Source organism: Apostichopus japonicus, chromosome 14, assembly GCF_037975245.1.
Source record: "Apostichopus japonicus isolate 1M-3 chromosome 14, ASM3797524v1, whole genome shotgun sequence".
NCBI lineage: Eukaryota > Metazoa > Echinodermata > Holothuroidea > Aspidochirotida > Stichopodidae > Apostichopus > Apostichopus japonicus.
The window spans coordinates 1928594-1944934 of NC_092574.1; the positions used below are offsets into that span (position 1 = coordinate 1928594).

At 36.1% G+C, this 16341-nt stretch overlaps 1 protein-coding gene across 1 annotated transcript in view; it reads right to left on the reverse strand.

Moving 5' to 3' along the window:
* Positions 1–3563: 3563 nt before the first annotated feature.
* LOC139980144 (NLR family CARD domain-containing protein 4-like) overlaps positions 3564–16341 on the reverse strand; it is an 85849-nt gene continuing 73071 nt past the window's right edge. The window contains exons 7-9 of the mRNA XM_071991571.1: positions 12114–12146; positions 9635–9701; positions 3564–8417 (exon numbers count right to left, since the gene is read on the reverse strand). Coding sequence (XP_071847672.1) covers positions 9654–9701; positions 12114–12146 — 81 coding nt within the window. The 3' untranslated portion in view covers positions 3564–8417; positions 9635–9653. The remainder of the gene's footprint in view (positions 8418–9634; positions 9702–12113; positions 12147–16341) is intronic.

Sequence of the window (16341 nt, forward strand, 5' to 3'; positions counted from 1 at the left end):
ATCGTAACTCAAGATGTTCTAAAAAAACAACAGCAGACCGATCCAACATTGGCAAAAATCTGTACAAAGTTAGGTATGACATTAGACTATAAAAAATGGTAGCTCTTCCCATGGAGCTAGCTCCATGCTCTTCCATAGTAAAGAATGAAATAATTTTTAGAGAATTGCGAAAGGCAGGAGCCACGGGCAATGTAACTTCCCAAGTTGTTGTACCCACTAAATTTATTGCTCACGAGTCAATTTTAGCTGGACATTTAGGGTCGCAAAAAAACTGCAGAGCGTATCATGTCAAGTTTCTTTTGGCCTGGATTACAATCCGATGTGAAAAGATTTTGTCAGTCTTGCGATATCTGTCAGCGTACAATGCCTAAAGGAAGAGTTACTAGAGTCCCATTAGGTGTCACTTCTATCATTGAAGTACCTTTTCAAAGAATCGCAGCCGATATTGTAGGGTCCGATTTATCCCGCTTCAGAACGTGGCCACAGATACATTCTAGTTGTCGTGGACTATGCGACACGTTAACCAGAAGCAGTCCCAATGAAAACAATAGAGTCAGAAAGCGTGGTGGAACAACTACTCAACATATTTTCGAGATTAGTGTTTCCCAAAAAAAATTCTGACAGATCAAGGAACCCAATTCACAGCGCAAGTCATGAAAGAAGTAAGCAGATTATTATCAATGAAACAAATAACTACTACTCCTTACAACCCTAAATGTAACGGCCATGTTGAGCGATTTAATGCAAACCTCAAAGCAATGCTTAAAAAATTGTGTGCTGAAAGGCCAAGAGATTGGGATAGGTATATTGAGCCACTTCTCTTCGCATATCGAGAAGCGCCACAGGGTAGTACAAGATTTTCCCCTTTTGAGCTTCTCTACGGGCGAACTGTCAAGGGTCCCATGCAAATATTGCGAGAATTGTGGACAGATGAGATAAACGAAATCGAAACCCAAAATAATTATCAATATGTAATTGACTTAAAGGAGCGTCTCCAGGGAACGTGTAAACTTGCGAGAAAAAAAATGAATTAGAGAAATCACAGACAAAGTACAAGCATTACTATGACAAACGAGCTAAACCTAGGACCCTGAGCGTGTGATGAAGTGATGTTACTCCTCCTCCTCCCTACCGACAAAAACAAATTGTTGATGCATCTGAGTTGTTGAATATAATAGAAAAAGGGCTTACCCGACCCCCCATAAGTTAAGACAAGAAATTCAATCCGAATTAGAAGATATGATACATATGGATATCATAGAACCAAGTGATAGTCCATATGCGAGTCCCTTGGTGATCATGAAAAAGTTAGATGGTACAAACCGGCGTTGTGTGGACTATATGGCTTAAAATGCAGAAACACAATTTGATGCTGAGCCAACACCTGACATATCCGAGATTTTGGAAAATGTTGGTGCATAGTAACTATTTTACAAAACTGGACTTCCGATGAAAGAAGAAGTAAAGCCATTAACAACGTTTATAACTCATCACGGACTTTTTCAGTTTAAAACTATGCCCTTTGGTTTATGCAACTCTGCAGCTACATTCAGTCGTGCAATGCGAAAACTATTAAAGACATATTGGTTTATACTGTGACTTTTGAGGAACATATACAAGCCCTTAATCCCGTCTTGAAGCGCCTAAGATTATGTAATCTCACAGCAAAGCCAACAAAATGTTTTATAGCTCATAACACTGTTGAGGTTTTAGGACATATATAGTCTCTCAAGGCAAAACTAGACCAAAACCTGAAAAGCTTGCAGCTATTCAAGAAGCGCCTAAACCGAAGACAAAACCTCAACTAAGATCTTTTCTTGGTTTTAACAGGATACTACAGGGTATATATATATATATATATATATATATATATATATATATATATATATATATATATATATATATATATATATATATATATATATATATATATATATATATATATATATATATATATATATATATATATATATATATATATATATATATATATATATATATATATATATATATATATATATATATATATATATATATATATATATATATATATATATATATATATATATATATATATATATATGGCAGCCCCGAACCCTACACGAAGGACGCCCCAATTAATCCACCTCATCCCATCTCCACCTCAATATCCAAAATGGGTGCGAAAAGAGCATACTATACTATATGCATATATATATATATATATATATATATATATATATATATATATATAGCACTGTCTTATGTACATTATTTACGTATTGTTCATGAGTATCTAGCTGCACATAAACCGATCTGAAGCCGTTTACAACTTTTATACAGCTTGTCGAGAATTTGTATACCCGTAAGGTGTGTGATTGTCAAGTACAGTGCTACGTATGGGCTAGCTTATATAATGCAGTCTTCTTCGGCTCATATAAGGAAATTTCTATAGACATCAACATAGGTCAATGTTTACGACCACTAGAAACTGAGTCAAAGAGAATGAAAACAAGAAAGGATTGAAATCTATGTCGAAAACAAGTCTACGGAGCAAAACTTCAAATTCACGACAGAAAATAATAAATAAACTTGAATCGGATATCGTCATTCGATGTTAAATATACATTCTCAGCAAATTTTAATGAACTTGTCACATAAACATGATTGACATTTTCTTTTGCGTTATAGGGGTGCAGTTCAAACAAAAGGAAACCGGCATGATGTTATCAAAAATGGCCTCCCAATAAAGGTTAGCATATTGTTATATAAACATTGTGACGGCGCATATATGACGATGTCAAAACATAATAACAGACAAACGTGGGGTGTCCAGTGCAGAATGGGGGGGGGGGGGGACGGGCGGACGGACGGAAGTTCAAGGGAGAGAGCATTTTACGAGAGAAGTGATTTTAGTCAATATCAGTGGCCAGAGGGGATCGGCATAACTGATATACCAGCTCTTCTTTAATTTGCCAAATGAAATTCAGTGAGGAAGGTCCTCCACAAGGAACGTTTATCAGCCCCCTACCCCGACCCCACAAGCGTGTAACGCCAAAGATGGACATTGTGGATGATGTAGAGATCTTCGTTTGCGGACGATGAGTGAAATTAGTTTTTTTTAAAGATAGGAAAATTAAATAATCAGCTTAAAATCCTGCCCGGAGATGATTTAGATAAAGCCAAAAATAAGCTATAAACTCAGATAATGGTCACCAGATGCAACAATGAGCACGATACTTTCTGATCACTTTACTATTTACTCTTGTATATTTGATAATAAGTTGGAGGTTTAGAATCTTTCATAAAGCACTTGTTTCTAGAAAATTGAGATGAACATGAAGAGAAAGTTATAATTAAGGACACAGAGAGCGATATCAACACTTTTATCAGGACAAGAATTTCTTAATCTCAACCGCAACTATACCAGCCTCACCTGTTTTTCCGGGGAGTTACTGCGTAGCCAAAACCTTCTATGTGACCTTCACGCAAGACAGGAAAAGAGAAGCGGTTCAATTACAAGTTGGTACATAGGCTACATGTTACATGGAGATAACACTGTTGACAATATAGCATTTCTCGGATTAGTTTTCTTTTATTGCTTCCATGATTTTATAATATCAAAACATATCAATAATTGCATTATAATATTCTACAACACGAACTTATGATAAAGTAACAAATACACGGAATATGTTGTAATTGTAACACAATGAGAGACCAGGATCGCCTCAAAGGAAACAAGTGTGTTTGGTTGCAAAAATTATATAGTTGTACAAGCATACAGAAATACGGAAGATTCCAAGAACAATTACAAAAAAAGGAATATTCATTTCCTTGGAAATATCTAATACCATAAACAGATACTGCAACGCAGTGATTTCTTCCATATTTATCTGTTAGTCGGTGTTGTAGCTATGTACTTATATTCTATTTTGCGGGATGGGGCTTGTGTTATATTGTTAAATTGTATGGCTTCATATTATCCAATTGGGTTAAAGCAAATACGACAAAAACTGAATTACAATAAAGAGATCATGAATATTCATTTATCATCAGCCAGCACCATTAATAAGAAGAAGCAAAATAACGATACAAGAAGAATGAAAGATATGTATGGAGAGCCGATCATTGCATTTACGGTTAATGTTGAATATACAGAACATTATCTTCGTTGCTATCATGTTAAAATCTTACTATAATACGTCAAAGTCACGTGTTCCTATTGTCTTCAAAGAAACATCATTAGCGATCATAATAATGGAACAAAGAACTGGATTTGTAAAACAATACATGTCCTTGTTATTAATTAATGTCAAAGGCAAGTGTTTTTGTATGATTTTGAGTAACACAATCAATGGTATAACGGTGGACAGCCATTCATTGTTATTATGATAACCAGGTGCGTATCCAGGATTTTCCAATGGGGGGGGGGGGCGCCAGGCATGAATGATCGCCGTCCTGGGGGATGGGTCTAAGGGGAGGGGTGTACAATTTTTGCTTTCGAAGAAGGGCTGAAATGCAAAATGGTGTCATATGCATGGGCGGCGATCCGTACTTCCGAGTGGGGGGGGGGGGGGATATGACCTTGTTGACTATCTAAGCGTAGCGCCACCATGGGTTGGCGCGAAGCGTACAAGAAAAGTTTGGGATTAACAAACCTTTCTAGATGGTCGGAAACGGCCCTTCCCGAGGTTTCCAAGCGGCATATACCCAACTTTAAAATAGGGATATCATGTCCGAAATATCTCATAATCAGGATCCAAAATACTTTTTTTTTATAATTTCGGGTGTTATTTTGGGAAAATTGTCCCTGTCAATCTTGTTTCAGGCGCAACGTTAGAATGTTCGAGAGCTCTTTTATATTATTCGATGAAGAAAATGGCCTCATGCAGGCTATTATAGGCCTATACACATGCAATACACAATTACACATAGTTACATTCCTAGGTACCGATTGCTAGGGCATCCAGGTGAAACGTGTATTAAGCATTACCCTGGTTACATGAGATTCTCAGCTGTTCGAGGGAACATGTACGTGTGTAGGCTTACTATAGGGCCTATATGAATACTATGAGGGTGCATATATGTACTATATCAATACCGTGGGCGCAATAATACATTTTGTTGTTATAGGGCCAATGAAGCCTACAGTCAACTATTTTTGCTTTATAAAGACGCTTTATTTGAAAAGATCGCACTGCGTTTATGGTAGGCGAGAAATGAAGCTAAAAAAGAGCCGTACATTAACGAAGATGCATAAATGTAGGCATGAAAATATTCTTATCCCTGGCATTTGGTGGGGGGGGGGGGATATGGTGCATTACATCCCCTCCACCCATTTTCATGGGGGATATATCCCCCCTCCACCCAGGATCGCCGCCCATGGCCATATATGATCCATTTTTCGACCTTAATAATAAGCAACATTTCCAGTAAATATGGACACAAAATGCACAATTTAGTATGGCTGGCATGTCACTTAGTGTTTATAGTGATAATACAAACACAATTACCATCTATGTTTCTAAAACTATTATGCCGCCGAACTTCGCCAGAACCTTTTTTTGGCAAACAAAAAATAAAGCATACGGGAGGGGGGGGGGGGGGGTTGAGCGATCACCGACATCTCACATAAAGGTCGTCATCAATTTTTTTTTTTTTTTTTTGCTAACCTTTTTTTTTTTTTGGTGACGGCCAATAGGGGGGGGGGGCGCGCCTGTTGCGCCCCCCTGGATACGCCCCTGATAACATTTAACAATATTCTTCTAACATTCACTTATTACGCGCGAGTAATATCAAAGATTAATTCATCATATAGAAATAGGAGGAACGAATGGAAGCAACTAAATCTTGGAAAAAACGTAAAATTAATAAATGGTTGAAGAAGAATGAAATCTAAAAATTAATGACTAAATATAACAATCATTAGAGCAAGTCTTGATGTAGTCTTAGAATTGTTATAAATCGAAGGAAACTGTCGGACTATAAAGAAATAAAGAAAATCTGACGTAAAGAAGAATAAAATAAAGAGTACATAGTATTCAGAGCCGATCTTTGTTTTTAAGGATTACTTGATATATACATAATATTATCAGCTTTACTACGACAAAGTTATTTAATGCTAAAACAATAACTGTTTAAAGTTCTGCCTATATACCTTATTAAAGAAAAATGTTAATGAAGCAATTAATAAAGGCAAAAGTAAAATTTCAAAACTTATTCAAATCTACAATTCTTGCTTACCTCACATCATATTAAAATGATCGTTAGCTTACCTATCATGTAATATTAAAATGATCGATAGCTTACCTATCATGTAATATTAAAATGATGGATAGCTTACCTATCATGTTATATTACAATGATCGATAGCTTACCTATCATATAATATTAAATGATCGATAGCTTACCTATCACATAATATTAAAATGATCGTTGTGGTTGGTTCTCTTTTAGTCTCTCAAACAAATAGAAACTTTAAAAGATGCAGTAAAATAAAAACCTGTACGAAATAATAAAAATGAAAAATGAAACACATATAGCATACCATTGTATTTAATGTTTACTCAATGTACAGAACATTATCAGGGTTATTATTATATTTAATCTTGTTAAATAATGTAAGCTCACGTTATCGTATCATGTCCGAGGCTTTAATAACAACGGAGGGCAACAGAAGACAGGAGTGGGGGGGGGGGGTATTGCCAACCCTACTGTATCTATTGTTTGGTTTGAATAACGCAACAGTATGATGAAGAAAAACCTTTCTTCTTGTTACAAATCGTTACACAGTTTATATTGAATCATGATGTCATAACTTAATATATATATAGGCCTATATACATTTTCTGAAACATCACAAGTGAAAGCACCTCTGTCAGAACTGTTTACTGTTTAATGAAATGTGATTCAGCAGATTTTTGAAAGTAAATAATAATAATCTGTTTGCAGAAAGAACAATACGAGGAACAGACAATTGCTCTAGTTGGTGATTATTTCTCATTCATATAATATGTATAGAGTGGAGACATGAATTATAATAAGTATACAATCACATGTGAAACATATGATATAACTTGATTGTTTGTTGGACGTTGAACTGTTGTACAGATTCGTGTAGTGATGAACCATAACTAAGGTAGTGATGCACACGATATATATGTCATTATTACTGCCCTTGGCAGTTCCAATGTGTTGTAATTCACTCTCTTTTCAATAACAAGGTTTGGTTTCAACGAAGTTTTCGTTTGAAGCCAATTAACAAATATTAATATTACTCACAAACTAAGGGCATCAACCCGATCCCTCTCTCTCTCATATAACCTATACAGCCATTTAAACACTACGGACATCTAACCAATTTGCCCTATATTCAGTACGCCTGTTGTGGTGATAATCTCATTCAAACTCATTCTGTTGAAACTTTTTGAAAGCTCTTTTCAGGAATTGAATAATGTTCAAGTGAGAAAAGAACACGTGACACATAAGCAATGTCGTGTAAGTGACAGTAAAAGCATTGTTGATGTTTTAAGTATGTGTTCATATTATTTAACTTTCTACTAAAATGGGAACAAAAACTAGACATGTATAGGTATAAAAGTAATATATTTCGTGAATTAAAGTAACGTATGTTTGTTTAAACTGTGTGTGTGTCTGTGTATGTTTTGCACACTCTCTGAGTAATGTCCTTATTGTAAGTATCGTCAGTGGCGTAGGAAGGTACTTTTGAGTGGGGGGGGGGCTGAAGACTGATGGCCGGCCTGGGGGAGGGGTCTAAGGGGAGGGGGTGTCCCCCTCCCCTTTGGATTTTTTTGCATTTCCAGGTGGCCTCAGATGCAATTTGGTGCAATATAGCACACTTCAACACCCACTCCATTTTGTAAACTTAATTTTGTATTTTCACCTGGCCTTAGATGCAATTTGGTGCTCCAAATGAGATTTTTTTTCTTATTTTGAAATGAAAAAGGGGTTTTCTGACTTGCGAAGTGGGGGGGGGCGGAATGATACTTCCGCCCCTCCACATTTTTCACGGGGGGGGGGGGGGCTGGCGCCCCCCAGCCCCCCCGGTTCCTACGCCCTTGAGTATCGTACCACCCACTCATAATCAATTTCCTTCTGCAATGTACTTTCTATTAGTCAGGTGTATCACTAAATCTCATCCATCAGTACAATTAGTCCTACAGGAATAAGTGAATTGATGACGAAACAATCGTGCCGTGCGTTATATGCAAATGTGACATACTGATATTCAAATTGGAGGGTCTTGCTGACATCTTGAAGTGTTAATAGTATTAGAAAACTTTCCAAAATAATTATAAAAGTTATAAAGTGTTTGTTTCTTCGTCCTTTCAAACTTGATACTAAAGTGGTTTGATGACGTCATCTTGATGTTGGCGACTGCCTGCTCAAATTCTCCTATATAATTCCGTAAAGAGCTGCAATATAGATAATTGTCACGTGATGTAGGTTAAATCGATATCATTACAAATTCATCATTAAACTCGCTAACAAAGGCATTTAATCGGAGTAAACACTCCAGTACATTATATTAAATATACAAAACTGTAAGTAACAAACACATATATGCTCTTTGTAACGTTGACTGATACTTAGGGACAAAGACTAATTGTTCAATTAGTACATAGATATTAGCATATTGTATGCAGAACGAAGAGTATCGTACATAAATAATGTACTAGAGAGAATGCGGCTTGTAACAGTGCGCCACCAAATCAGTACAACAGCAAAGAAACAGGGAAATATCAAGGAATAATGGAACCACTTAAAGGCAGTACTTTGCGTCCAGAATAGATAGTAGACCCTATGAGCCCCTGACCCCATCGCCCAACCCCTGACCCCCATCGATTCAAGAGTGTCTGACATTACCTCTGTTTCATACATAGCCATGTCTAATGATGCAGCAGATACCAATCACTACAACACTATACCAACATAGTATGATGCCATATAAGGTTTTACTGTTCTATCGTAATATCTAATAATTATATTATTAACTAATAGCCGTATTCTATCACCTAATTGTATAATGAATTGTGACTTTAAATAACGTGGAAGCAGAAATGATTTTGCAAATGTAGTGTCTGTAGTGTATGACAAAATTACAACTTCTTAGTTTACAGTGGACCATGAAATTCTTTATCTGTTTAAATGTACCGTTAACAATCTTCGATTTCTTTATACTCTCTCATTGATCCTCAGCTGAACATTTCGAGGCTATAGGTCCTTGAATAATGCATAGAATCACCTAGCCCAGACTCGAGTCTCTTTTTTATCACAGGTTGAAATGATGTTTTACGTCCCTTGAAGTAACGTAAGCGTGTTGAAATCAGATAATTTCCTCATTAGTGTTTCTAATAATTACAACTTTTGTTAACTTTTGCATTAAAGGGAGAAAACTAAAGCGTCATTTGTATACATTACAGTGCTTGGAATACATAACAAAAAAAAAGAGGTCCCAATATAACTGTTTCAGCGATATTACGAATGGTCGCTGATAAGCAATACATCTACTAGAAAGGAAGGTTATATATTCGCCAAAATTTGTCAACTTTTGTATTGCCTATATCGACACAAGTTAAAGACATTACGCGGAAGGTACATAAGCATCTAAAATTAAATGATGTTGACTTACAGTTCCTGCTTCCTCTACGTCATTCAGTCAAATTCTGCAGTCTTATACGTGTTCTACTGAATAAACCCTAAACAAGAGTAAAAATAACACACAAAATGAAGGCACTGTAGGAACAACCGACCACACACAAAAGGCCCACAGTAGTTAGTAACACAACCTTACTTTTATAACTAAGTATAACATAACTTGATATGGCTTATTCTTTCTCTAATCTTTAGCCCTTCAGACTCAGGCTATTAGCTCTTTAGGTGGAACGAGACACACAAGACGACTTTAGACACAAGTATAATGTTAATATGTTGTAGAGTGATAGGAAACACTGTTAGCAGCTCAGGGAGTAATTTTGTTACACAGTAATGTTTAAGAAGTGACACTATATACACATGTGGCTCATCAATGATAGTGGCTGGACTACTTAGTCTAACACACAGACCTTGAACTTTAGATCAGTTCCTCAGATGCAATACAAACATCAATGAGAAACCTACGAGCCTAATGACCTCCAATTACAACTTTACAATTCATTATAGATGACAGAAGTCATCAAAGGGTGCTCTGTTGTGTATATGATGTTAAAAGAAACATGTTCGGGTTGATTAATTATAATTTAAAAAACAATGGCTCAACATGTAAAATTAGACCTGCACTGAGGAGCATACATCATCACCAATGTAACCTTAAAGGAGCGTTCCATAGATTTAGCACTTTTTAAAGGTGAACATCTTGAAAACAAGACAGCTATAAGAACGTTACCAGCTCAGATTTGTCTATTTATATTTAACTAAAATAAATCAAGACTTAAGTCCTGTCTAAAGTAAAACTGTTAGAGTTTATACCATTATGTTATAAGTAATATAAAACAAAAACAAGACATTGTTGTTACCCGACCCCTTGTTCACCCCCACCCCTCATCATCTACCATGACTTCAACATTCATATTAGGAGTGCTCAAAGCATCACCGTAACCTTCTTTCTCTTGCTAAGTTTGGAACTTTCCGTACCCCCCCCCCCCCAACTTGCCAAGACGAGTGAATTTTACTTCATCAATGTTGCCCGTTGGGGTTTAGTATTTGTTCATGTAAGCATACAATGGTTTGCACCAGCTTTTTTAATTTCATCGCGGATATAACCAAACCTACCGAGTATTACTTGAAATAACATAGAAATTGATCAACCTGAGGCACTTTCATTATATATTCAGGAAATAAAAGTTAGTAAAATTAAGGAAATAATCATTTTCTCGGCTCTAAAGATTTTCGTCGCCCGGACAGTTTTAGTTAGCGTTAGTCACACACATATATCAAATTAATATTTCAAAAATGTCGCATCTTGCTCCATTACTCAAAAGAATACTTGACTATTACAAAGTCAAAGCGAATTCACAAATTTTGCATAACATGATGCAGAAAAGTGTTCAAATTCTTCAATATTGTCAAAGTCATGGACATTTATGGCCAAGTATTCTAAATGAAACACTTTAAATCACGTGACGCCAAGGGCGGCGGAAGCACTTTTAATCTGGGGGGGGCACCAACGTCGAAGGGCACTTTGCAGAAATTCGATTGGACTGATGCAGCCTGATATTTAGTACCCTTTATAACTCTTATTGTATTATCTTATTTGCGTATACACATCACTCCATCAACGCCACCCCCCCCCCCCCTCAAGGAAACAATGCATACTAGCACTGCAGTATCTAATGTGCAAATTGGGAAACAAGGAAAAAGACAAAATGAGGTGAAATCATTATAAAGTCCAAGTCCCTGCACACGCGATCGATACATGCATGAAAGCAAATGAAATTGGCTTCGGTCAGCTTGCGAGTCTACAAGCCTCCATGGCTTCTTTCGCGAGTTCCTGCTTGCGGGAAGATCACATATACATACATACATACATACATACATACATACATACATACATACATACATACATACATACATACATACATACATACATACATACATACATACATACATACACACATACATATGTCAAAATACTGAAAGAAAAGTAATTTTCTATGTGTTTTTCAATGGTTAAACTGATAATATTATGATCATTATTATTGTAACGACTTTCCCAATAGTTATAACCAATTTGGAAGGGTTATAACACGGCAAATGATTGTATGTTATTGGCATGCGATGTAATAACCAACGCATGCCTATATGATATGCACATTTTCATGTTGAACGCGCGCGTAGCGCGCGAAAATTTTGGCAATATTTTTCGGGCAAGTCGTTACAGCCCTCCCAAATCAAATTGGGCCTGTGGTAGCAAACATTTAAAACTTCCCGAAATATTTCATTCGACGTGGGTTTCGCTTTGTAAACTCTTTCTTTATTTAGAAATTTTTATGTAGAAAAAGGGCACATTTTTAATCTGAGGAAAAGTGGGGGGGGGCACGTGACCCCTGTGCCCCCCCCCGGTTCCGCCGCCCTTGTGTGACGCGATCAAAAATTAGAGCTGTATTCCTTACCTTTAGACCTACTTTGCCATTGTCGTCACAACTCTGAAACGAAGAGAATAATATATAACTGTTAGTTGATGAAAAGATATTGAATAAAGAATAACGCAACGTTAAATTAGACATCAAATTAAATTTAAAGTATATTTGACCTCCCAGTAATTGATGTTTGATATCCATACATACACATCAAACATGTAGTATTAGACCCCTCCCCCAGGACGGCGATCCTTATCCACCTAAGTGCCTCCCCGATCAAATGCTGATGCCCCCTGTGCCCCCCCAGACTGAAAAGTCTGGTGACGCCGCTGGTAGTATCCAGTGTACAGTCAATGCATGAGATATCCATACATACATGTAACACATTTGCACAGTATTCAATGAACAGTCAATGCATGAGATATCCATACATACACGTAAAACATGTAGTATTCAGTGTACGGACAATGCATGAGATATCTATACATACACGTAAAACGTAGTATTCAGTGTTCGGACAATGCATGAGATATCCATACATACACATGTAGTATCCAGTGTACAGTCAATGCATGAAATATCCATACATACATGTAACACATGCAGTATTCAATGAACAGTCAATGCATGAGATATCCATACATACACGTAAAACATGTAGTATTCAGTGTACGGACAATGCATGAGATATCCATACATACACGTTAAACATGTAGTATTCAGTGTTCGGACAATGCATGAGATATCCATACATACACATGTAGTATCCAGTGTACAGTCAATGCATGAAATATCCATACATACATGTAACACATGCAGTATTCAATGAACAGTCAATGCATGATATATCCATACATACACGTAAAACATGTAGTATTCAGTGTACGGACAATGCATGAGATATCCATACATACACGTTAAACATGTAGTATTCAGTGTACAGTCAATGCATGAGATATCCATACATACACATGTAGTATCCAGTGTACAGTCAATGCATGAAATTTTCATACATACATGTAACACATGCAGTATTCAATGAACAGTCAATGCATGAGATATCCATACATACACGTTAAACATGGTATTGAGTGTACAGTAAATGCATGAGATATCCATACATACACGTTAAACATTTAGTATTGAGTGACAGTCAATGCATGAGATATCCATTCATACACGTTAAACATTTAGTATTGAGTGTACAGTCACTGCATGAGATATCCATACATACAAGTTAAACATGTAGTATTCAGCGTACAGTCAATGCATGAGATATCCATACATACATGTAACACATGCAGTATTCAATGAACAGTCAATGCATGAGATATCCTTACATACACGTTAAACATGGTATTGAGTGTACAGTAAATACATGATATATCTACACATACAAGTAAAACATGAAGTATTCAGTGTACAGTCAATGCATGAGATATCCATACATACACGTTAAACATGTAGTATTCAGTGAACAGTCAATGCATGAGATATCCATACATGTAAAACATGTAGTATCCAGTGTACAGTCAATGCATGAGATATCCATACATACAAGTTAAACACGTAGTATCCAGTGTACATTTAATGCATGAGATATCCCCTCTACAACCCCCCCCTCCCCACCACCTCTCCACCTCTCTTCATCGACATAGATGACACACCCTTAATGTTCTTTTTGCGCTTATGTCATTATTTTAGGAATAGCTTTGGAATAACAAGTATGAGATATTTAGGGCAAAACACAACGATCCAGCTTCATAGCTTAAAATATAATATATATATATATATAAAAGTTATCCATTATACTTTGATCAGTACTTTGTGCAACCATGTTACCGTCTGCATAGAAAAATCCAGGGGAAAAAGCACACAATTATATAAAATAATTATAAACCGGTTTATTATCAACCAATTAACCGGTTAACCGTCATTAATTACACTGTTTTTGTCAGTTGTCTGGGACTGGGGGGGGGGTGGTCTGGAGTAGCAAGGAGAGGGGCAGCATTGTTCCAAAAGGAGTCTAAATTAGTACAAGCTCAACCATTGGTTGGTCTTGGGTGTGTCCTAGGAGAGGTGAAGTTTGTAAATGGGTTCTAAAAGGAGTCTAAATAAGTACAAGCTCAACCATTGCTTAGTCTTAGGTGGGGAGACTTTTCTCTTGATTTTGTGGTTTGGCTTCAGTGGATGGGTAAAGGAGTGCGGCGAGGCCCCCGTAAAGCTGCAGTATTTCAGATAGTTAATTACCTCAGCTGGTAGTTCTGGAGCACATAAATACATATAAGAGAGTAATTGTAAGCCGCACCGTTTCTTGGACTTCTTGTTCTCTCGTAGCAAGTTTAAAGCACTAAAAATACATTTTAGAAAAAGGCATATATGTCTCCGATATTTATTCTAAGCCCTGGTTGGGGTCCTGGGACTTCAGCTGTGACAATTTTTATATAATCGGTTCTCTAAAGCAGAAAAGCGCACTGGAATATAATTAGACCCGTACGGTGGTCCAGGGGCCAAGCCCTCGGAACCTATATATATATATATATATATATATGTATATGTATATATATATATATATATATATATATATATATATATGTATATATATATATATATATATATATGTGTATGTATATATATATATATATATATATATATATGTATATATATATATATATATATGTATATATGTATATATATATATATATATATATATATATATATATATATATATGTATATATATATATTATATGATTCTATGTTTGTATTTAAATTGATATTGATGTATATGTTTTTATATTTCTTAGTCTTTGGTTCTTTTGTTTATGAATATTTGAAATGTTGTAATGGTGAACAATATATGCGCCGGATTTTTGTAATGGATTCGAGTAAATTTTTTTTTACGGAAGCTATAAATGAACATATTATTTGTTTAACGGTGTAGCAATATTATTGTAGGAACTATGAATCTGACCGCTTGTAATTAGCCTCAGCAGGCGATGAGAATAGAAACAACTTCAGCTCCAACTCTTACTTGTATAATGAGGTGAAGCTGGTATGTGCATATGTCATGAAATATGTAATAGGTTTGATTTAAGTTCCGATGCTGGTTAAAAAAGTTACTATTTTTTTTATGAGTTCAAGCATCTATCCAAGTTACATAAATTCACCAAACTGGTGAAAACTATTGAGCGCTATTTGATGACGATTAAGTTGAAACTGTAAACAAAACCAGCTATGTTAATTCTACATTCGTTTAGTTAGTCTTGTCATCCAACCAATGCTGTACACGGATCATCCAGCCTCTCCAAAGGAGAGTCTACTGCACATATCAGATGATTCTATCAAAAAACAGAAGTAATATACGGCACGGGCTGAGCATATATAACTCCGTGACGCAGTATATTGAAGGAAAAGAAAACAGATTCGAGTGTTTGTATACAGCGTCACAAAACTAGTTCTTTGGTTGCCATGTTATCTATGGCGGGCCATCAGTCTCAAATCATGGGAGATCGACTTATACCGATTTAAATCGACATATACCAGTTTCCTTCGACTTACACCAGTTTCCAGCAGCTGAAATCGACTTCTACCGATTTAAATCGACATATACCAGTTTCATTCTACATATCATCGATTTAAATCGATGATAAGTAAAATAAATCGATGATATGTAGAATGAAACTGGTATATGTCGATTTAAATCGATGATATGTAGAATGAAACTGGTATATGTCGATTTAAATCGGTAGAAGTCGATTTCAGCTGCTGGAAACTGGTATAAATCAAAGGAAACTGGTATATGTCGATTTAAATCGGTATAAAGTCGATCTCCCATGATTTGAGACTGATGGCCCGCCATAGTTATCTAGACAACAGAGCGAAGCAGTAATATAATTGCCCCACACACTGACTGGTAATATGGTGTTGTTGTGTAAATGTGCGTCAAAGTGATTTAATCACAGCTCTATCGAATCATCGGGAATGATTTACTCCACAGAGCGAATCTGCCAGTAGTAAAATCTATTTCCAAGATCTTCTTCTACAGTTTATTCCAAATCACGAATATAATAATAATGTTACGAATTTCAAAATAAGTCTTCAATTTACTTCCATTTTATCAATAAAAAATTCACCTCTTCCTTCATTCATATCAATCGCCAAAATATCCAGCATTTTCACTCTGGAAAACGGTGAGTCTGATGTTCGAAAGCAATTCATCCCGACATGAAATTTTTTCCTATTACTCTGTACCCCCCCCCC